The sequence below is a fragment of the Alosa alosa genome, chromosome 9 (genome assembly GCF_017589495.1).
Source record: "Alosa alosa isolate M-15738 ecotype Scorff River chromosome 9, AALO_Geno_1.1, whole genome shotgun sequence".
In the NCBI taxonomy this organism is placed as follows: Eukaryota; Metazoa; Chordata; class Actinopteri; order Clupeiformes; family Clupeidae; genus Alosa; species Alosa alosa.
The window spans coordinates 25,898,546-25,922,953 of record NC_063197.1 but is presented as its reverse complement, the minus strand read 5'-3'; the positions used below and the strand labels follow the sequence as shown (position 1 = coordinate 25,922,953).

Sequence of the window (24,408 nt, the reverse complement as noted above, 5' to 3'; positions counted from 1 at the left end):
AATCTTGAAGGTTTATGCTAAATCTGTAAGACATTGTGTGGACAGGCGGGTGGTGGGTTTTGGGGGCTTATTATGATCTGACAAACACTTAAATAGAAACCCAACTCAGCCATGAACCCCCCCCCATCCCATCCTACCTCCCTCAATCCTTTTCATGGCTGGCTTTGTGACTCAACATTGATGTGGACATAAGGTTTCAATTTCATAACCACTAATTAAACACAACCCTTTGTAAAAAAAAAAAAAAAACATATCACAAGCTTTTAAAATAATATCCTTTTCCCTGGCAACAGAGTGACAGTGGCCTTTGGGTTGCCGTGCGGAATGTCCTTTCTCCTCTCTACCTCTCGGCCGCTCTCACTGCTGTCTCCACCTGTCCCTCCTGTCAGCTGTTAGGCAGCGCGAGACAAAGAGCACTGCAGTGAGCCTGGCCAGAGCCCTGCCTCCCCTCCCTTCCCCTCCCCTCCCCTCCCACTGTGCATAATGAGTGTTTAAACCATCAGGTCCCCAGGGCGGCCCTGCGCTGCATACACAGCTGCCCTGTCATGCCAGTCGAGCGAGGAGGAGGGTGAAAGAAAGGGGGAGGGATGAAAAGAGAGAGAGAGAGAGAGAGAGAGAGAGACTGTGAACACAGAGAGGAGGAGATGAAGTGTGTTTGTGTCTGTGGGGGATATTAGGAGGAGAGTCTGAGTGAGTGAGAGAGAAACCCCAACCCCAACCCCCCTCCTTACCCCACCTACCACATGACTCTACACCACGCGGGCTACACAGACGCTCAGACTGTCAGCAGAGTAGAGATGAGCAGGACTGAACTTCACGGCTAGGTCTCTATCACCACACAGGAGTTCAACAAAAAACTGACATTGATGTTGGGACTTTCTTTACTTTATCTACTTGTAAGTACTATTTTCTGTTTTAGATTTAACCTTTCTGTTTCTGCTATATTTAAGCAAGTGGTCCTGTTTTTTTTAAACCCAATTTACAATGAATGGTATTTATTTTGTTGGAGGTATTAATGTTGTGTGTGTTTGTATGAAAGTGAATGTTCAGCCAGTCTAGGTGGAGACAGTTTGAGATTTAGAACACATTAATTTATTTAGCCTAATTAGAATGTATCAGATAAGGAGACAGTAGATAATTGTAATATGGCAGTTATGGTTTAGTTGAACCTCTTTAAGAACAGCTGCATATATATATATATATATAAAAAACTATGAAGCAAACACACAAACAATGCTGTTAAACTTCAAAAGGGAATGAATGTACCTTTTCAAAGCCTTTGGGGTTGTACATAATCAGCTGCCTGATTTAACTTCTCCCAATTTTGATTGATCTAATCAAGACTGTGAGTGATAGAGTAGACAATGTGATGAAGGAAATTGCATTATGCGCTCTGGCAGCCAAAACAGGTCAAAGGTTAGACTCTAAAAGGTCAGGGAGAGCCATTAATTATTTCTGACTAACAGGTGGCTGGCAACCAGGGAGAGAATATTATTTGAATACCCCACACACAATACATGCTCTGACCTTGCTTACCTACACAATGGCCTCAAGGGTTTCAGTGTAACACTGTGCCTCCAGCTTGTGTGTGCCCTTGAATGGAGAAATATGTGGATGCAGAACGGGAAGAGATACAAAATGATGTTTGTGTTAGACAGGAAGTGAGGCTGCGAGGTTATTGTTTCTTTTGGAGAGAGTTTCATTAGATGGCATTCCACTCCAGAATCTGTAACCCATTTTGCAGTGCCTTCAGAATAAATGTGTTGTCAATGCATACTTTTTCAGTTCAGTGAAGGCAAATGTCTCCTTTTTTCAGTGTATTTTATTTTTCTCTTGTTAATCCATCCATAGAAGTGAGTCCCAGAAGGCTGCAGGGGAGAGAGCATCACATGGTCAACAGGGGCAGTAGAAGACAAACCACCCCCAGGCCTAAATCCATCCGAATCAGTGTCTCGCCTCCAGACTTTGGCCTCGATCTCTTCCTAAAGCGGCCGTCTTTTTAACCGGGTCATCCCAAACCACCAAATTAAAGACCTGACAGTACAGGCTGCTGAATCAAAAAGAAGCCGAGCTTCAGTTGATCCATCTGGATACTGTGAGCACCTACCACACCCACCAGGAGTCTGCTAGCGGAACCTTACTGCACCTGACAGTCGGCTAGCGATACGTCTGTCCACTGCAGCTCATTTGTGTGTTTTCATTCTGTTTTCCTCTGCCTGACACCCTGTCGTCTGTGAAGCCCTTCACTGTCCATCCGTCGCCATGGTGCTGTGTGAGGAGCGCGAGTGCAGCGTGTGCTACCGGCCGTACTCACGCGCAGCGGACGCATCCCCCGCGTGCTCCACTGCCGCCACACCTTCTGCGGCCTGTGCCTGGAGGCCATGGCCGTGCCCAAGAGCGGCCTGCTGACCGTGCGCTGCCCGCTCTGCCGGCAGATGACCTGCGTGGGCGGCGGGAACAAGCTGCACGAGGCGCTGTGGGTCAACAGCCGCGTGTGGGACCAGATACCGGACTTTGTCGTCGAGGAGGAGGAGGAGGAGGATGAGGAGGCGGGGAGGCAGGTGGTGTTGGAAGCAGAGGAAGATGCGGAAGACGGGATCAGAGTAGAGGAGGAGGAGAGAGCAGAGGAAGCTTCTGCCCCAGCACAATAGTGAGTAGACTTGACCCTGAACTGATTGCTAATACTGTATGGAAAATGAAACAATGTGCTACAAACTGAGGAATATGACCATGGCCTCTTATGAGCATGATATGATTGTATCAACATACCCAGTGTTGGGGTAGCTGTATTGATTGTCTGGCAACATACAAGGTCCAATCCCCCAAGGTCCACCCCCCACCCCCCTGAATTTGCAAAGATGACCTATTTACTGGCACTGGTAGTGAACGCTCGATTGTGTTTTATGCCCCCAACGTCGTCTTCCAGGCAGCTGCCACCGCTGACGTAAAGGCACCTTATCCTAATCCTAACCCCAACCCTAACCCTAACCTTAACCCATGCCTAACCCTAGTGCCTTCCAGGCAACGCTGCCTTGAAGACAACTTTGGGGGCATAAAACACCAAGAAATGTACTGAACAGCTTTGGGAATGAATATGTGACAAAGACGGTCTCCTCTAAGACTGTCCTCGGTTACGTTGGTCTAAAACTTTGCTCTCTTTCCCTGTCCCCTCGCCAGCCCCGTCTCAAAGCACTACCGGCCCCGCATCAGGCTGCCCTCCTTCCTGAGGAAGATCAGCTTTGTGCGGCAGCCCCAGGAGAGCATCATGCCTGGCTCCAATGTGTGAGTACTCACTTTTCCACCTCTCTCTCCTCTCCACCTCTGTGTCTCCCAATCCACGCCATGTAAAGACACACATACATATCATGTCTCTTGCGCCAACGGCTACTGTGTTTCGCCATTTAGCAGTGTGTCATACAGGTAGCCCAAAGTGGCTCCATATTACCTAATGCTGTTTCCTTAACAATTATGTTACGTGGATTAAGGTACAATTGCATGGCCGATGCAATTCAGTTGAGGTCTGTCATGACAAATAACTCCTACACGGAAAACTATGACACATTGCTGGTGCACAAACACTGTTTCGCAAGAGTCTCGTTTGTAGCCGAGGTGTAGCGGCTGTCATATTTCTTACGGGAGATTAAAGCTTTAGCCTGAGTGCACAGGTGGACAGGAAAACACCCATTACAGACACAGAGTACACAAATAATCACCAGCAAAGTGACACATACAGATAATCCATTCACAGTAATTAATAGTCAGCGCGGTGTTATCGTTCAAAAAAAGCTCTGTACTGGGTGGTGAATGATGGTGTATACACACACACACACACACAGACAGACACAGACACAATGAGAAATGTTTGTTTTGTTTTGAATTGCCTGCTGTCTCCTTGAGTCCCTCCCCTAACTATTCTCCCTCTCTCTCTCTCTCTCTCTCTGTCTCTCTCTCTCCCTCTCCATACAGTGAAATGAAGTCATGGCGGAGGCTCGCGACGGCTGATATGATATAAAGCTTGGAGAAGAGGGGACGTGACCAACGGCTCTCCCAGATAGCGGAACTGTCAATCACCACAAACTGTGTTGTGGCTGTTTTCCCAACAGTCATCAAAAAAAAGACTGCCAGCCACCAGATTATCTGAGGGATCGGAAACCAGTGCAAACACTGTACAAACATTTAGAGTGGCTCAGACAGACTTCAACGTGTCTGCAAGACTTTGTGTGTGTGTGTGTCTGTGTAAGTGTGTTTGTTGTGGGTTTCTCTGTGATGGGGAGATGCATCATTGAATACTGCTTGCACCCATTATCTGTGCAGGGGACTCTTTCATTAGGTATTCCACCCCTAATCCACGACAGCTGCTGCAGTGGGATTGAGATCAGCTGTCCCAACAGACTGGGCGAAAGAACAGAGAGAGCTAGACAGACAGAGAGATGGAGAGAGAGAGAGTGATATTTAGATGTAGAAGAAATGGGGGGGGTAAAGAGAGAGCGAGAGAGACGGTGTCCTGGACCCAGCGCTGGCTCTCCTTAACAGATGGCCTCTAAGGAAACGGTCACCCCCAACCCCTTTAACCTCCTTTGGCTGGCAGGATCAAACCCCAGGAGGCTGAACCTTTAACCCTTTAACTTATTGTAAGCTGTTGTATTTATCATGATCATAAATTATTTTAAATAAAAAAATGTAAATGTTAAAACTTTTTGCACTCTTTGCGATTATATATGAGCATGTTAGTGTGTGTGTGTGTGTGTGTGTGTGTTGTGTGTGTGTGATCAGTTATGTGATCAGTGATTATATATGAGCATGTTGTGTGTGTGTGTGTGTGTGTGTGTGTGTGTGTGTGATCAGTGTCTGTCCATAGGTTGGGGATTGGGGGAGCTTGAATGAGTGTTATTTTGACCTTCTCTCCATGTTAAATCAGCTCACATTAATGACACCGTAACTGGGCCGGGGTAGCGTGTCAGTGGGACGACAGTCAGTGAGAGTCTCTGGTGAGCGGAACCATCTGTAGGGCTGCCTCAGCTTTCCTCTGGGGGCCAGAGCCCTGGGTCTGTCCCTGTTCCACTCTTCTTAGCTCAGCCAGGCAGCACTAATGTGTCTGATTAAAAGTCTATACTCTGTCAGATCAACTACAGCATATAACACACACACACACACACACACACACACACACACACACACACCCCTCCCTAGATAATGTTTCTGTTTGAAGCTCTTTTCTCTCCCTGGAGTGTCTGTAAGAGGGTCCTTAGTGCACTCATACAAAACAAATGTCAAGCTGGCCTTCAGGGACATACTTGTCTTTGCTCTTCTGCGCGCTCTTCACAGTATATTACAACTTGGACGTGAAAAATAGTATGACATTTCCCTCCCTCCCTTCTCTTTTTTCCAGTAGAGGCTTGATTTTGCTATATTGCTTATTAGATACATATTGTATATACCTATACACACAGTAAATAATTTAATTGTTATTGTTGTAGGTACAGCTATTTATTATACCTATATAAATAATGTAATTATTTATATAGGTATATAATAATGTGATAGTTGTAGAACTGACATTGCTAGCACTGGGAGGCTGAACAGAGAGAGCTGTTGGTGAACACAGCATCAATGTACTTTCCACACCCATGACCTTCATTTGGCATAGACCAGGGGTGGGCAAACTGTAGCCCGCGGGCCGGCTCTGGCCCGGCAAGCACTGTCATCCGGCCCGCCGAGCATTTAATTTGGTTTTCAGGCTGCTCGCTAATTTTTTCCTGCGATAGAGACGACGTCGGTTAGTTTTACTGCAAACTGCTTTTCATTCTCCTTAGAGAATGTTTACGATGTCAATGTCAAAACATAATTTTAAATAGAGATGACAGGTCTACTCTTAGTTATCTCCTTTGCAGCAGATCTAACTTGAATGTTATGCTACGTTGTGCGGCCCGCCGGACCAATTTTCAAAACCCTTGAGCCAAAAAGTTTGCCCACCCCTAGCAGCGGCCACTCAGTAGGGCACTCGGCCAGTTGCCTTCCGCCTGCCCTCTGTACTGGTCAATTACCCATGGTGTGTGTGTCATCAGGAAGATGGGTCAGACAGACACCGGCCCATAAGTGGGAAACCTCCCAACACTGAGATGAGGGCCAGACCACAGCAGAGGGGCTCACAGCACCCCGAGAGCTCACCACAATAGGCCCAGTGGCGCGCGTAAGTGGATTATCAAGTCTTTTCAGCACGCATCTGGCCTCGCATGGAAAGTGGGTGCGAGACGGCAGCGGCTATCGGTGGGTCTCTTGCGCCGGGCTGTTTGCTCTCTGGCCCAAGGAAGTTTTTGTTGTGTCTGAAGGAAGACACTTGGCCGTGTTGAAATGTGTTGATGTTTACGTTGAGACATTACTGGCAATGGTGTATGCAAACACACACACACACACACATAACTGTACACTACAATACAATAACAGGACATGGTGATAGACAGGAAAGAGTGGAAATCAATTTTCCTGTTAGGACAAAGACACCTCACACTGCTGTTTTTCTGAGGGGGTTGTGGTAGGAGTCATGGTAAGCACTACATCATTATAAATGGTATAGTCATTCTTTGTCAGGTCCCTGCAGGAAATGATAATAACAGACAACATAGCTCTGTGTCTAATTATTATTAAGGTCAAAGACATATTTAGCACATCTTTCCATTTTTATCAGCAAGTGCCTAATAGATATTTACCCTTTTGCTCTTCTACAACAATCCCTTTTTAATGTCTGTGAAACCTAGAAAATGATTCACTCAGATTAAATGTTTTTTTTTTTTTCTGGATGAATCGGATGAGAAGGCGGTTAGTGCCCTGTCTGGTTTTGCCACTAACGGCTCACTCCACAATACTATGAGGAAGTGATCAAAAAATACTAGGCTCATGTCGCACCCTGCCCATTCACAGGTGTATGTGTGTGTGTGAGTGTATGTGACATGTGTAAATAATAATAAAATATGAGAGTGCAAGTGTGTGTGTGTGTGTGTGTGTGTCATTGTGTCTGTCTAGGCTATTACCTGAGTTTCTGCTATTGTGCTACAAGATATCAAGTTTCAACTGGACTCAGAGATGTTGTGATGTCAGAGAGCCTCTGTGGACAGATAAACAAACAACAGTAATGCTGATACAACCTTGATACAACTCCTCGCCACAGCTGAATGCCATTTTCGTTCGTAGACGAATGTGCTGTGTGTTTAAACATGTCTTGTGTGGTTTGTTTTTATTAATTTATGGTCAGTTTCCCAGCACCTCTGCCACTGAGAGGGCCTAGGATGACATTACTGCTATGGCTGCATTAATACATTAGACAAGGGAAAATGGAGGGTCCTGGTGTGTGTGTGTGTGTGTGTGTGTGTGTGTGAGTGTGTGTGTGTTTGGGTGGGGTGGACAAGGAAACTCAAGTCACTCATGGACAAAAGAGTACCAGGAAGGGAAAGGACCAAACAAGGCCATGTGGAAGACTGCTTTGAATTAAATCATGAAGTGTGGTAGTGATTGATTGAGAACAAATTCTTGATCGGTTAAGCAGGTCAAGCAGTTAGTCAAACAAAGTCTTTCTGAGCTGTAGCGGAAAAAAAGTCTGAGATAACATGTCCATGGCAAAAAGATCCTCTGTATATTATCAAGAGTTTGTCGTTAAGGGAGGTTGATGATGACACAATGAAGTGGGACAGATAAGGCCTCACCCTGACTCATCACAATCTCTACCTATCTTTCCAAAACATAAACACCACTATTGTCTTAGCAGGAGGTCACTTCAGCCTGGTTGGTGCTCACGGAATAGGACGCAGAAGTCAATGAGGTGACCCAAGGTCTATCTAGGACCAAGGAGCAGAACCGGAGCACACAAAGCTTTTTAGTGATTTTTTATTAAAAAATTAAAAAGCTTTGTGTGCTCCGGTCTCCTCATTGACCACTGTTCTCCTCTTGATCATGCACGGCCGCTGATAACATCACTTTAGGTATGAGGAAAGGGGATAGAGGGCACTGGGGGAAAAGTCCCCAGGCTGCCAAAAATGTGGCTCTGGAGAAGAGGAAAAAATGTGGTGTGACCTTTTCCTTTTGGAACTTGGCCAACAGCACTCTCTGAAGTGGGTCACCAGTCAGGCAGGCACAGCGCAGCTTTGTGCTAAAGATCTTCCCATAATTGGAATGAATCCTAAATGCAAACACCTCACAACACATTGCGCAGCCTGAGAGGTACAATATGCAGAGGGCACAGAATAAAAGTCACCTATCAGAGACTAAATATCGTAACACCCCCAATTATCACCACTTTTGTTCAGAAATTCTAAAACAACGATGTTTTTTAACACTTCAAAATAACATTTGCTAAATTAACCTGACATTTTCAGTAGCCATAGGTGTGTAGATTTGAACAAAATCTGGTTTGTTTGTTAACGGGAGCATTTACTGCCTGAAATATCCGATTTTGTTTACCACGCTCGGAGTTATAGGGCTGGCCTGATGGGTCGCCTATTTACACCGTTTCAACGGCACATGAACGGTTAGACCGAGAATTCTCGTCGTGAAATTAAAATTCCACTGGAGCTCCAAGCGGTTGTGTACACGCAGCCTTACAACACTGTCTACAGCTCTTTGAGTCACGGTAAAATGTCATTTTTGGTACATAGCTAATTTAGATACACCTATGGTGTGGGTGGTTACGTTTCTTTAGGAGTCTGCTGTCTTGGTTTGTATAGAAATTGATATTAAGTGACACATACACGCAAGACGGTGGAAATACGGGACCGATGGTAATAGGGGGAGTTCCGATAATTAGTTAGTCACACAGAAAAAAACCCAAAGAGGAATCTCAATGTATCGGCTTGGAATCAACATATAAGTCTGCTCCTGAAAGTCAAGCTTTGAGCAGCCATAATATGCAAATCACCCTCAGCCTGACAGATTTGTGACATACCTAGACTAATGCCAGTGAAAAGAAATAGGCCTAGGGTAAATAGCTCATGTAGCTACATGTCTTCTGTGCGCAGGCTTCACTGGCTTCAGCTTCAGAGAATGTGTACACTAATGCGGGAGACAAGAAAAGCACCTAAGCTTTACACAAAGTGCACCAACTTTGCACAAAGTAATTCTTTGATTGGAACAGTCTTGAACAGATGCATTTTGGAATAGTTCCTTCTTCAGTGCAGCTACGGTAAAAAGTGTTTTGTGCAAATCATAAAATACCATTACCCATATACTCATCATTAACCGATGGCTGTGAATTGTCATTCAAGGTGATAAGTAAAAATGATTAATCATTGCTTAATCATGTGTAGTAGGCATATCATTTACAGACCATAACTTACTGAGCTTGACACTGTCTGCCACGACATCACACAATATAATAGACTGGGTATAGTATAGTACTGTATATAGACTATATTATGTTCTTGGCTCGAGTCTTCCCAACAACCAAGCCTAAATAACATAATACAACATGACACAGAATACAACAGCAATGCAAAATTGGCTCAAAACAGCCATTTTACACGTAGCAGACTGTACCCAGGATCCATAAAGGCCTCCTTTCACAGTACAGCATGCACTGTCTGCAGACAATGAACAACCTATGGCTTAATCAATTTCACAAAACAGGGTGCAGGATACAACTAACAACTGCGCCGCATATTGCACCTGGGATCCGTAAAGGCCCTCATCCAACAACTGTTAAACACAACAACAATACCCAACCAAAGAATCTAAGCAGCAAGAAACATCATCAACAAAACTTCATTCAAGGATATCACTGAGGGTTTTCATATTTCATAGTATACACACACAATCACACACACACACACAAACTCATGACAATATGCCATAACCACTTTGCATGAAGTAGTTCTTTGATTGAAATGTCTTTTGCACAGACATTCTGTGATTATATGACTTTATATACAGACATTTAAGGAATACAACGATCAGCCTTAACCCTTAACCCCCTACAAGCATGCCATATGGCAACAGTGGCAAAGAAAAACTCCCATATTCCAGGAAGAAACCTTGAGCAGAATCTGATTTAATAGGGGGAGCCCATATGCTTCTGGCTGACTGCAGCTCTAATGGCAGCAAGTCAAATGTAGAATAATCTGGAAAAAGTAGCCTACAAGATAAGATGAGTTAACTAAAGGCTCTCTTAAAAAGGTATGTTTTCAGGTCTTTTTAAATATATTCACTGAACTCTCCTGTTTGATGTACAGAGGCAGGGTGTTCCATATGCTTTGGGGCATAATGGATAAAAGCAGCTTCTCCACTTTGCTTGTGGAGCACTTTGGGTACAACTAAAAGACATGCTCTCTCTTCTTGGTCTTAGTTAACAGTCTAGTATCAGAGTTCTGTATGAGTTCCAACTTCTTTATATGTTTTTTGAAGCGACCAGTAAAAAGTGCATTGCAGTAGTCTAACCTGCTAGTGATAAAGGCATGGATTAGTTTTTCTGCATCTTGCTGAGTTAAAAAGAGCCACACTTTGGCAATGTTTCTCACGTGGAAATAAGCTGTCTGAGTAACTTTACTGATATGGGGCTTGAAGCTTACTTGAATCTAAGATGACACCTATAGGCTTGTTACTTTTGGTTTGACCCGGTGTGCCAGGTTCCCAAGATTACTAAGAACGATGTCAAAAACTTTGATTTTGGTCTAACCGAAAGTACCTCTGTTTTGTCATCATTTAGTTTTAAAAATGTTTTGCTCATCCACTGATTAAGCATGTGGTAAGGGAGCAAAAGCCATCTGGGATAGTTGACTATCATCTGCATGTACAGGTCTGCAGTTGTAGGTGAAGAGGGAGTAAAGGAGGGTTTCTTGGTGTTTTATGCCCCCAACGTTGTCTTCAAGGCAGCGCTGCCTGGAAGGCGCTATGGTTAGGCATGGGTTAGGATTAGGTTTAGGATAAGGTGCCTTTAAGTCGATGGTGGCAGTGCTGCCTGGAAGACAACGTTGGGGGCATAAAACACCATCGAGCTAAAGGAGGATGGGTACATCATTATGATTTATGATTTCTTAAGCATGATCATCATTATCATAATGACATGTGTTAAGAGAACTGCAAATTGTGTTTAAATGAGAATATGAGCAATGATTACCACATTTTTGGCAGAAAATAAATACATAATCATGATCATGAGCTTAATGAATCATAATTCATAATGATGTGGCCACCGTACCTAATGCTTTAGGTGATGTGCTATTCATGTATGAGGTCACGAATGACAAACTATAAACTCATGTCAATTCCTAATGATTCATGAGATATTAAGGAATGAAATAATACATAAATCATGAATTAATTCATGCATAAATTCATGATAATTCATGTACCCTTACCATAAAGTGTTATCGAATTGGGTATATGTAACTGACTCAAGCTGACTACATACATTACTAACCTAATTTGCTTCCAATACCCTAGTGTAGAGGATGAATTTAGCACTTAACACACTAAGTTACCATAACCTCCAATATAAAAGCGTTAACCTACTTACTAACTGTGGAACTTCAGCATAACCAAAGATCCTTGAATGCGCCGCTTTAAACCTCTCTGGTATAACATAGCCAATTATCTCATCTTAGTTGTAGAGATCAAGTGTTAATTAAGAATTAAAGTATGACTTATGTTTGTGGATGTTATAACATGTAAAGTGAAGCTTGCCAGAGCCACAGGCAGTTTCATTGTGACTTTGTTTGTGACACAAACATACAGTAAACTGGAAAGAGCTAAAATTGAAGTGTGGTCGCCTAATGTTGATGTAGGCCTAGCCCATAATAGGTTTCCAAGTGGTCTGCTTTCCCTGAATTAGGGGCGGGGATGTAACAAATTCAAAGGTCATGTCTGTGTCAACCACACCCTCTGTTCGCTGGTTGGTTGGTGGCTCTCAGTAGAGTTTCTACACAAGAAATCCAAAGAGAGTCATCTGTGCCAGTCTCAGTACTTAAGCGAAACAAAATTGAAGTCTTGAGCACCACAAATTGCTGAAGAATTTGGCCATTGGTGAACTCACAGAGGAAACAATCAAATCTTCAGAAACAATTGTCTGTACAATTTTACAATTACAAATTTACATTTCATCACTACACATCTTTCTTGACCCTCAAAGAAAATGTCTCTATTGTCAATATGACTGCTCAGTTATAAGTTAAGTTCCAGCTATTTGTTTTTTAAAAGTTTTTTTCAGGTAGTTAGCAAAGGCATAATAATAGTTTTTTTTTCCTTTTTTCACAGCCTGTACCCTTGATTTATTGACGAAGGGAGATTTCTGAGATGCACACATGTGAACAATATGAATTTATTTACATGGCATAATGACATCCGCCCAAAGATAGTGCCCAAAATCGCCATTTTGGCAACCATTTTGTTTATGCTAATTAGATGGTCAAAAACAGGGCTAGTTTGATTCAGCACACATTAGTTATGATAAAAAACTCCTGCTCCCAACTTTTACTAAGAAATGCCTCTAGGATGCACATATCTCAAAGATAACACTTGTCTAAGTGTAATCATCTCTCCTTTAAACTACCGTATACCATCAACACCCCAATACCCCTGGATGAAAAGTCCTGAGGCTGTCAAAAGTGTAGAGAAGAGTAAAATATGTCCTATGACCTTTTTGGTATGGAGCTTAGCCAGCAGCACTCATACCATCAATATGAATTTGAAGATCAACACCAGTTGTCATAAGTGCAGGTGAGTGCTGCTGTTTTCATTGATTCCCCGCTAACTGCATAGGTGCTTCTCTATAGAGGGATGGCCAAGTCACTTGCTCTAACGGAATGGTCTAGTTGGCACTGATTGTTGTTAACAAAATGGTGTCACTCGCTGAGTGCCCATTATTTGTCTCTATACATATTTCTGACTCCTGTCATGAAGGAATAATGAAGATATAATGTTCAACTAGAGAATCTTATCTAGAATATGTGCATGTGTGTGTGTGTTTAGTAATGTGCAGGGCTAAAAAGACTACACCACCACCTGTGTTGGTAATAAGACATTTTTATTGATTTTATCGATTCGGACAGACATGCTAGATCTCTGTACAGTGTGGATGAAGAGCCAGCTCTGAAAACTACCAACCAGGTCTGCTTCAGGGAGCTGACACATATACACTAGGGATGGCCTCACCCTTCTCAAACAGGTCAAACGACACACTTTCTTCCCACGATGGGGTGTCACTGCCCCAGTGTCGTCCCGTTCCCACAATTGAGGGCATGCTATGGCTCTCACAAGCAGACTTATCGGGCAGACTTATCCCCTTGCCACGCCCCAACTGAGTTTTGGCTTAGTGGGAAAAGGAGGGGGGAAAAAAACAACAGTGAGTTCAACATTTTTTACAAAGGAGCGAGAGAGGAATCTTCACTCTCATGTATCGTCTAAGGAGAGGACAGGTGAGTGCTCAACTTTGGACCAAGAAGTCACACACACACACACACACACACACATATACTCACACACTTGCATACACAAGCAATTGCACACACAGACACAAAATATTGTACAGATGTCTTTAGGTGCAAAACTGAATGTCAACTTATTGAATCAATAAATACCCATTTCTCCTCCCATTTATTCCCCATCCCATATAAGCAACAAGTGGCAGATTACTAGCAAGACAGACAGAGAGCAGTGGCCTTTTTGCGCTGTATGAGGGCCAGTAGAAAATCAACTGGCTAAAGGACACAAACAAACAAGACTGGGCCACCAGTGGCATCGTGACAACAGCTTCCTTAGTAAGCCAAGGTTGTTTGGGTTTGTTTCTTTTACAATTTCAGGTGTATAATTTAACAATGAACCTGTTCTCTGGAACTGCTGAGCATCGCTGGACTTGTTTATGTTTTTATGATAATACAAACAATAGTAGACTAGATGCTGGAGAATAAAGCCCAAAATTGTGTAATGAAACTTCCATGAAATTTTGACTTTGAAGACAGTCCAATAAAGACTTATCAACAGTCCTTCAGAGTGTGGTTTTCAACTTTGATTTCAGTCTTTTTCGACTTGCAGTGGAATTTAATTTTGGAGTTAAGCAACTGTTCCTGTGTAGTTTAACAATGAGCCTGCATTTCCCTCACCCTTTCCATGACATTCTCTGGAAATCTCTTCCAGGATCATTGCTGCAGGTCATGCACATGTTTTTACAAACAAGTTGAATGCAAAGTGGAAAACATCAAGATGAAAGTGCAGTGCATTCCTGAAAGATCAGGAACGCACGGATTCAAAATGCAAATTAAGGCTGATGCATACCACGAAGCCACCAAAGCAATATTAACACCCAAACAGAAAGGATACTCAAGTTATGTATGGAAAAATAAACAAAGTGTATCTGAACATGCCTCTGCTAGGTGCACTGTTAATCAGCCACCGCTTGCCAATAATAAACCTACCATCTACCCCGTGAAAACACAAATGCCACAAAGAAGGATGCTTGTGGGGAAGAACTATGATCCCCCTGAAGTGTATGCGTAGAAAGCAAGGCTCAAGCCCAATCCATTGTTTGGCTCTTTCGGGAGAAGACTGAACTGATAATATCTATTAATATCTATTAGCTATTTATTGTTTATTGACTTTTTTTTCTCAACACAGGATGGAATCTTCACTGGCAACGGCAGAAATATGAAGCACGTCATCACACAAATCAGTTCACAGGGACCCTTGACATGTTCCTTAAGAGACAGGTAAGAATGTTACAGCTCATTATTTCTAGGTGAATGTAGGACTACAAGAACTCTATAGTTTACACATTTATGTTGGAACATTAATATGGTTTCATCTTTTTCTCTCTCTTGAGTTGTTTTCATTTACAAAAAAGTGCATTAAGAGATTCACAAGAAGTATATTTGAGATCAGGAGGGGGTGATGCTGCTCACTGGTCTGTCATGTTACCTGTGCCTCAATCGGGATACCAGAACTTGGGCAGGTAAATGCTTTGGCCCGTTTACATGACAGGCATTTACCGACAAATATATTGCACAGGATTCCAACATAAGTCTGATTCTTGTGAACTGGCTCCTTTCCATTCCGTTGTATTTTGGTAACCCAGTTCAGGATAAATTCACCACACTAGTTACTATTCACGTCTGGGTTGATTCAATGATCCTGATTTAGTTTGCGTGGGCGAATGGGCTTGCGGCTGAGGCAAAAGTTTCGGGGACTGTGACTGAACTTGCCTTTTGTTGATCACATGTGGGGCGTTTGTGTGTGTGTGTGTGTGTGTGTATGTGTGGGTGTGAGAGAATAAAAAAGCACAGCGACACCGATACAGCACAGCGCAGCAGCAGGGAAGGACAGCTCACAGAGACCGAGCAAAAAAACGAGTGTGACGTGTGAAGTACAGCACATCGGTGGAAACAGCACAAGAGAGTAAACCTTCTTAGATCAAACAAACATCCCTCCCTATCACTTGACAGTGTGGCTATGGACCGAGTTCAGGAGCGGTGTTTACCCTCTACAGTGTCACTCTAAAGTTGTCTACATACTGTAGATAGCGTACATTTACAGATGCACATATGTTGCTGGAAAAAGAAGAGAAACCAAACGATTTCTTAAAAAAAAAAAAAAAAAAAAAGGATGAAGCAAAATAAATTCTCCAGGTTTCAAGGCCGTATCACAGACCAAAACAACAAAACAAATAAACAAAGAAAGAAATAATAAAATGTACATTTCAACATAGTGCTTAAGATCACAGGTGTAAGTAAGCCTTTATAAAGTCAAACAGTGTACATCAGCAGACAGCATCTAGATAAAAAAAAAAAGAACAATTAAATCAAAATAACTGATCACATGCATGCTTTAGCTATTCAGTCAGTATAGTTTACTTTGCCCTCTAGCTAGTGAACTGCTTGTTCTACAGTTCATTCTATAGCAAGGTGAGTACCTGTTTGTCTGCATTTTCTTAGTGCTTTTCCTTAAGTATACAAAAATACAAAACCAAAAGAAAAAAGGAACTACCATCCTAGTTCTTCAAAAATGTATACAGGTTTGGAGTTTCTTAACTCTTTTTTTCATCCGTTTTCCCCCTTCTTTTTGAATTTTTAAGACGTTTTTGGCAATTTCATTAATAAAGTACACTATTTTACAACTGAAATTGATGCAACACTAGTTCCAACCAATGACCAATAGTCAGATGTGAAAGCCAAATATCCAATCTGAAAACTCAACTGGAGGCTAACCAATAGGAAGCAACACAACAAGCATGTGGTGTAAATGAAGCTGCCCAATCAGGAGTTTGATATTAACAGGAACAGCCACCCTCAGTGGTCGGTGGCTCCTGTGGTTTGTCCAGCTTGATGTCAATCACTGTTGATGAGGTTAAGGTAAGTAGCACTTATACATGGTATATACATGCAGTCATTTGTTTCTTAAGTAATTCAATACACAGGCCCATAGCATACCATTCACAGACACATACAGGAACACATACACGCATATATACACACAATGCTGCAGAGTGATCTCTGAATCTTTCTAGAAATAAACTATATGGCAATACTTCATGTCCTACATATCCCTTTAAAACAGGTCAATTCCTGTACCTCTCCCCATCACAACCCCCTCATTCTCCCCTTTTTAATTTCCACCTCCTATGAGACCTACAGTATGCCTGCTACAGCTGAGAAGGTGGGACACTGCTCCCTGCTGGCAAGATGAGGCACAAACAATTCCTGCACTACCCCTGAGGCGTCCCTAGATGGCACTGTTGCTCCAGCCCATCCATGTGATGTCCTAGCCACATGCTGTCACTGCAATGACTGTGATGTTCAGAGGGGCGGACATTTATTTCCTACTCGTTGAACACTATTAGGCGTACATATGTATAAGTAATAAAAACCAAATGTCAGAGATAACACTGACACCAGCCCATTACAATACTGATGCCTGACAGACTTTGCCTAGGGGTCTATATACACGAAAAATGGACAATAAACTGCAATGCCAGCAGAGAACATTCAGCTAAGCCACTGTGGGATTTATGCAGCAGTTTTCAGAGTAAGGGTGGGCGATGGGCACACACAGAGCGCTGCCTGCCTCTGAACACTTTCATTTCTTGTGGACGGGTCAGGTCGGGCGGGCGTGGCCATCTGTCCTGAGGGAGGGAGCGAGCGAGCGAGCAGTGTCCAGCTCTACCCCACGGCGCCTTTCTACGCACATATTATTTACACACGCCGATCTGCCACTGGACTCTCCCACAGGGCCCTGGCACTCGGCGCTGGCCAAGGACACGCCACCAATTACACAGGGCACAACCCAACAGGCTCACAGTCATGTTTGTAGGTGTATGGACATGGGTCTGGCTCTCTCTCTGTCTATGTACGTGTGTGTGTGCGTGTGTGCGTGTGTGTGTGTGTGCTGTCAGTGTATACGTGTGTGGCAATGCAGCTCTGAAGGTATAGTCAGTGTATAAGTGCATGCAAGTGTGCGTTTGTGAGTGTGTGTGTGTGTGTGTGTGTGTGTGTGTTTGTCCGTCCACGCCCTCTGCTCTCTTGCATGACTCTTCCCCATTACCAAACCAGATCAGCAGCCCTCTGACCCCTCCACCTGGAGAGATGAGACTGAGAGAGAGAGATAGAGATAGAGAGAGAGCCTCGAAATACATACAGTATATAAAGAGATAGAGAGAGAATGAGAGAGCAAGAGAGAAAGCTTTGACAGACAGTGAGAGAGAGAAAGAGAGAAAGAAAGAGAGAGAGAGAGAGAGAGAGAGAGAGAGAGAGAGAGAGAGAGAGAGAGAGAGAGAGAGTCAGAGGCAGGAGCCTTATGTTAAATCATGTCTTCTCTCGGTGGGCAGGCAGGCAGGCCATAGCGGCAGCAGTCTGGTTTCTCACTGCAGAACATCATCTACACAGCAGCACCCCCTCCCCCCATTAACCCCACCCTGGACATCACCCTACACCTGCGCTACTGGACCCACTGTTGTTCTTTCCAAGAAATGGTGTGTGAGTGTGTTTGAGTGTATGTGTGTGTTTGAAGAGATACAACGCGTGCATGTGTGTGTGTATGTGTGTGTGTGAGAGTGAGAGAGAGTATGTGTGTGTGAGAGTGAGAAGCAGGGTGGGGGTGTTGGGTATATTACAGTAATTGCATTGGAGGGGGTAGGGGCTCTTATGGGGCTCCTTAAATCTCTTTTGCCAGAGTGCCAAAGAGCTCCACGGAATTAATTTAGAATCCAATTTTCTCCTTGAAGCAAAAAAGGGACAGAAGAAAGAAAGCATTTAAAAGGCCTGGAGGGAGGGGTAGAGGTAAGGTTGAGGTGCCGGAGAAGAGAGGTCACCGGGTGACCAAACGCAGGTCGGCTGGTTGTGTCCAACCACCAAGGGTGTGCCGCAGGGCTCAGTTTCTGGCTCCTCTTCCTCCGCTCTCTTCCTTACATCTCCTCTTATCTACCTCTCCCTCTCTGTCACTCATTCCTCTCCTCTTCCCAACCCTACTCTTTATTTCTCACTCTCTTTCTTATCCTCCTCTTTTCTTTTCCTCTTTCTCATTTTTTCTTCTCATATTCCTTTTTCCTTCCTCTCTCTCTCTTTCTCTTCTTTTGCTCTCATCTTTCTCAATCTCTTTTGTCTTTCCTCATGTCCTTCTTTCCTCTCTCTTTCTCTATCTCTCTCTCTTTCTCTCTGTCTCTCAGTGTCAAGTTGATCTTGATGTATTTTTAAGATTGTAATAAAGACATTTTTGAAATTCAAATTTAATTCTCTCTCTCTCTCTCTCTTCTTTTTCTCCCTTTGCTCCCAGAGGTTCCTTAGCAGAGGGCAGAGCAGAAGCTCACCGGGGGCCTTGACATCCCCATAAATCACCTGCTCTCCCAATACCTGCCTGACCGCAAGCCTCCCCACCTCCGCCACCACACACACACAAAAAAAGGCAATTACGAAAAATTGACCTCGTAAAATATTGTCTAAATATCTCCCCTGCCCCCTCTATCCATCTCCCATGTGTTTTTTTCTCTTCGCTAATGGAACCTAAATTGCCCATTGAAAGGGCCCTGCGATCGTACCTCTTTGTGTGGAAGGGAGAGAGAGCTGGACAACTAAATGTTTTTCTCTCTCCAAATCGGACCTCAGCAAAGCTGTCGGTCATGTGCAAGCCTGGCCGGTCCCAGTGTGCTGTTCCCAGGGAGCTCTCTCTGTGTGTTTATGTTTGCTTTTTTAACAGCGCTTCCACTCGCAGGATGAAAAACAGCGAGGAGGTCGTTTCAGTTGTAAACATCCCACGTTGTCAAGATGGCAAGGTTCTGAGATGAGAGGGAAAATAGAATTCCCATTCACTTCAATAAAAAACAACACCAGGAGGTTTTGTTTTATTTTTTCTCTGACTAAAGTTATGTGATATCTGTCTTTTCCTCTCTCTCTCTCTCTCTCTCTCTCTGTTTTGCCGGGCTGAATCGATACCCAACCGAGTGCAATAACAACACAGAGGCGGCCGCTCCATTAAGATAGAGGTGGGACACGCACGGGCGGATGGGGGTAGCCGTTGCCCCACCGCGTCCATCACTCTGACAGCCTGTCATAAAACAAACCTCCCTTCCTCCATCCATCCATCTACTCCTTCCCATGCCCCCCTTTCGTCCTGCTTCTCCTCTTCCACACCAGTCAGGACTGCCCCCCCCGCACTAATTGAGGCCTAAAACCACATCAAGCACAGGGAGAGTCTGCTGGGGTATAATAGAGCAAGGAATGGAGTGTGTGTGTGTGTGTGTGTGTGTGTGTGTGTGTGTTTATGGTATGTGGGAAAGGAGGTTGTTTCTGTATGTTAGTGTGTGTACATACTATGGGTGTGTGTCTGGGGGAGTGGGGTGGTGGGATGTGTGTGTGTGTGTGTGTGTGTTTGTGTGTCTGTGTGTGCTAGTATATCGGGGAAGGGGTATTAGTCTATGTGTGAGCTCTCATTATTTTTTCTTGATGCTAAAACTTATAGTGGCAGAATAGTTGTCTTTAACACCCCATCTGGCTGGGGCTGGGGCCCTTCAAGCACATCATTATCAAGCTGAGACACACAGGTGCAAGTTCCTTAAGGTAAAAGCTTTCACTGCTGCACTTACAAACTTTTTGCTAGGACGCAAGGAACATTAAACACCTGTTATTCTCCCTCTAAAATAAATGGAAAAAAGTAACGTTGCTTTCATCAAACGGCAAAACCAGAATTAAAATGAACAGCGCTCTGCACTAACTGCGTGTTACCATAGAGATGGGGCTTGCGTCGTGGAGGAGCAGCAGAGCAACAGAGAGAAAGAGAGAGAGAGGGAGAGAGAGAGAAAGAGAGAGAATGAGTGGCAGAGTCAGGGGTGAGCGGAGACGAGGCGTGGAAAATAAAGTCGCTTAATAATGTGTGCTGCGTGCTCAGCCTGGTGACTGCTGGACCAGGGAGGACAGATAGGGCCTGTCATTTCCCTACGCATGATAAAAGGGACACAACGGCCTGATTGAAAATGGGAATGAGAGAGAAAAGAAGAGAGAGAAGAGAGAGAGAGAGAGAGAGAGAAAAGGAGAGAGAGAGAGAGAGAGAGAGAGAGAGAGAGAGACCAGAGAGTTGTTTAGGTCGTTGAGCATATGAACAAAACAGAATGATGAATAAAACAGAATGACTTTTTTTTTTCTCGGATAAATTGACACACACACACACACACACACACACACACACAGTCATTATGTTGTCTCTATTAAAAGCTTTATTCAGAATGGGGGCTTTAAAAAAACTAAGAAAAACTACTTGCTGTCACTGCTCTCTGGTGATTAGAGACATGTATAGAGCACTCTCTCTCTCTCTCTTTTTGTGTGTGTGTGGGTGTGTGTGGGGGTGAAAAAAAGGCCTGGTGCAGTTATTTCAGCATGGCACCTCCTGTCACTGCTCTCTGGTGATTAGAGACATGTATCGATAAGCTGATTTTTATCTGCCAGCGCTTGCTTTGGGCTGACAGAGGAGGCGTCTGTAGTCTATTCTTCACTGTGACGATGGATGGTTGCACCCGATCTCTAGCTAGCCACAGAGAGGCAGGGGGACGGGCAGACACACACACACACACACACACTCAGAGACTGGAGAACAACAACAGATGGAAGAACATGCCAGTTTGCCAGTGTGGCCGGAGGCAGACATCCAGACAGATGTGCAGAGAGAGAGAGACTGGTAGAGAGAGACAGGGTCAGGGAGATGTGCAGAGAGAGAGAGACTGGTAGAGAGAGACAGGGTCAGGGAGATGTGCAGAGAGAGAGAGACTGGTAAGAGAGAGACAGGGTCAGGGGAGATGTGCAGAGAGAGAGACTGGTAGAGAGACAGGGTCAGGGGAGATGTGCAGAGAGAGAGGTAGAAGACAGGGTCAGGGAGATGTGCAGAGAGAGAGACTGGTAGAGAGACAGGGTCAGGGGAGATGTGCAGAGAGAGAGAGACTGGTAGAGAGAGACAGGGTCAGGGAGATGTGCAGAGAGAGACTGAGTGGTAGAGAGACAGGGTCAGGGAGATGTGCAGAGAGAGACTGACTGGTAGAGAGACAGGGTCAGGGGAGATGTGCAGAGAGAGAAGAGAAAGACAGGTAGAGGAGAGAGCAGAGGGTCAGGGAGATGTCAAGCAGAGTCAGAGAGAGAGACTGGTAGAGAGAGACAGGGTCAGGGAGATGTGCAGAGAGAGAGAGACTGGTAGAGAGAGACAGGGTCAGGGAGATGTGCAGAGAGAGAGAGACTGGTAGAGAGAGACAGGGTCAGGGAGATGTGCAGAGAGAGAGAGACTGGTAGAGAGAGACAGGGTCAGGGAGATGTGCAGAGAGAGAGAGACTGGTAGAGAGAGACAGGGTCAGGGAGATGTACTCTTATGACAACAGGAACAATAGAGAACTGTTGGGAGAGAGTCACAGTGGAAAGTATAGAGATGCAGACAAAGGAGAGAAAGACATTATAACAAGACTAACATTCTATTCTATTGTATTCTGTTCTATTCTATTCTATTCTATTCTATTCTATTGTATTCTGTTCTATTCTATTCTATTCTATTCTATTCTATTCTATTCTGTTCTATTCTATTCTATTGTATTCTGTTCTATTCTATTCTATTCTATTCTATTCTATTCTGTTCTATTCTATTCCATTCTATTCTATTCTGTTCTATTCTATCCTGTTCTGTTTTATTCTTAAACAGGGGAGATGGATTTCACACCTTTCCAAAAGAGTCGTGACTCCCTCTGTTAGGCTTTTGTGTGTGTGTGTGCATGTGTCTTAGTGTGTGTGTGTGTGTGCATGTGTCTCTGTGTGTGTGTGTGTGTGTGTGTGTGTGTGTGTGTGTGTGTGTGTGTGTGTCTGTGTGTATGTGTCTGTGTGTGTGTGTGCATGTGTCTTAGTGTGTGTGTGTGCGCATGTGTGTGTGTGTGTGTCTGTGAGTGTGTGTGTGTGCATGTGTGTGTGTGTGTGCGTGTGTGTGTATGTGTGCATGTGTGTGTGTGTGTGCGCGCGTGTGTGTTTGTGTGTGCCTGGTAACCACTGGCAGCAGTAGATGATCTCTGACACATAGCGGCGGGCACCGGGGGCTGAGCTGAGCTGAGGTGTGTGCCACCAGTAACAGACGCCACCCTGCCATGAGCAGACTGATGACGGATGGCGCCCGGCTCTTGTCACCACACTAAATCACAGCGCTGCAGCCCTGTCCGTCATGCACACACACACACACACACACACACACACACACACACACACACACACACACACACACACCAATCTGTCACATGTCTAAAGACGCTCAGCTACAGACCTTTCATTTGCCCGCAGATATATAGTTTTAGGAATATATGCAGTCACACACACACAGATATTCCCACATACGCACACCAATACACACACACACACACACACACACACACACACACACACACACACACACACACAAAGACTCATACTATCATCTCAAATGACTCACACTCTGACAAAAGCCACCACTCAAAATCCGCCTGGCTGCTCTCCACTGGTTCATCTAATTGGACAAGCACCAGAACACGGCGTCCCTACAACCCCTCTCTCTTTCACACACACACACACACACACACACACACACACACACACACACACACACACACGCACAAACCCTCAGACACAGCTCTGGGATCAGACAGAAGAGATTCAACGGATGACGTCTCCTTGTTTGCCCTGGTTCAAGGTCACCCTCCGCTTTGAGAACACAGCTACCCTCTCTGAGTAAAACATGGAGAGTCTTTAATCATACATTCTGTCAGTATGACTGTGTGTGTGTGTGTGTGTGTGTGTGTGTGTGTGTGTGTGTGTGTGTGTGTGTGTGTGTGTGGACACAAGGCCCCAAGCTCATGGAGCAGGTATGGCCTCTCCCCTGCCATCTCACACACACATCTGAGAGACCGGGGGTGGAGCAGATGACAGAGGTGTTTAGTTTAACTTACAGATCTGGCAATATTGCATGCACAGGTGTCAACTGTGTGGGCATGAGCTGAATGAAGGCCTGCTGTTTAAATAAGGCATGTGAAGAAGGTAAAGAATGATGTCTTTGCTATTGTCAGTGGCACTTAGGGTTTGTGGTTCCTTGATATTATAGTAAGGTTTTTATTAGCTGTTGTCATTCACACATGCACAAGCACACACACACACACACACACACACACACACACACACACACACACACACACACACACACACACACACACACACACACACACACACACACTTGTGACAATTCAGGACATGGTTACACAAACTTGCACCCACACACACCTACACAGTATCACAGTGAGTTAGACACACACACACACACACACACACCGAGCTCACAGAGTGTTGAAAGGATACTGCCTTCTTTGCTCATGTCTTGCATGCTGTCCATCCCTGGCAAAGCAGCAGCCACACGCCGAAAGAGCTGCAGAGAGCCACAGAAAGACAGAGAGAGAGAAAGAGGGACAAAGCAGAGTGCAAGAATGGCTGTAAGAAATCACGCAGGAAGTACATATTTCAACATATTTCAGACAGAATGAGAGAGAGAGAAGCAGGGTAAGAGAAACAGATGAAGAAAGATAAAAAAACTGAGAGAAAAGGAAGAGGGCTTGGTCATCCCCAGAATTCTAAGTGTCTGCCCACCAGGGAGCCTGTCCATGCTCTCACCTGTGGACCCAATAAGCTAACTGAGCCAAAGCCTCCTCCCAGCATGCTCTCTGCTTCTCTCCCAGCATGCCCTGGCCACAGGGCTATAAGCAGCGCCACACTCCATGAACCCGGCCACAGCGGGCGGCCATTAAGGGCCACTCTCACGGCTCTTAGCAGCGGAGTCCACCCGTCCGCACCACCCTCCCCTCCACCTCGCTCCACTCAAAGGCCAGGGGTGAGGGTGTTGTCCAGTCAAGTCGACTCTCAGCCAATCGAAGGCGGGAGACGGGGCGTGGGCGCGTGTAGGGAAAGAGCGAGGCGT

The 24,408-nt window shown here is 44.6% G+C and overlaps 2 protein-coding genes across 3 annotated transcripts in view; one reads left to right on the top strand and one right to left on the bottom strand.

Annotated features, from left to right (window-relative positions):
• Positions 1–713: 713 nt before the first annotated feature.
• im:7152348 (uncharacterized protein LOC559250 homolog) lies at positions 714–4,613 on the top strand. The gene is given in 5 exon segments (XM_048252980.1): positions 714–896; positions 1,852–2,319; positions 2,322–2,650; positions 3,178–3,282; positions 3,967–4,613. Coding segments are annotated over 4 exon segments (537 nt in total). The 5' UTR covers positions 714–896; positions 1,852–2,262; the 3' UTR covers positions 4,013–4,613.
• Positions 4,614–12,986: 8,373 nt separating this feature from the next.
• Positions 12,987–24,408, bottom strand: part of rab6ba (RAB6B, member RAS oncogene family a) — an 85,694-nt gene continuing 74,272 nt past the window's right edge. For both annotated transcript variants that reach the window (XM_048253343.1, XM_048253345.1), the window contains exons 7-8: positions 23,796–23,862; positions 12,987–16,302 (exon numbers count right to left, since the gene is read on the bottom strand). In XM_048253343.1, the coding sequence (XP_048109300.1) occupies positions 16,238–16,302; positions 23,796–23,862 (132 nt within the window). In that variant the 3' untranslated portion in view covers positions 12,987–16,237. The remainder of the gene's footprint in view (positions 16,303–23,795; positions 23,863–24,408) is intronic.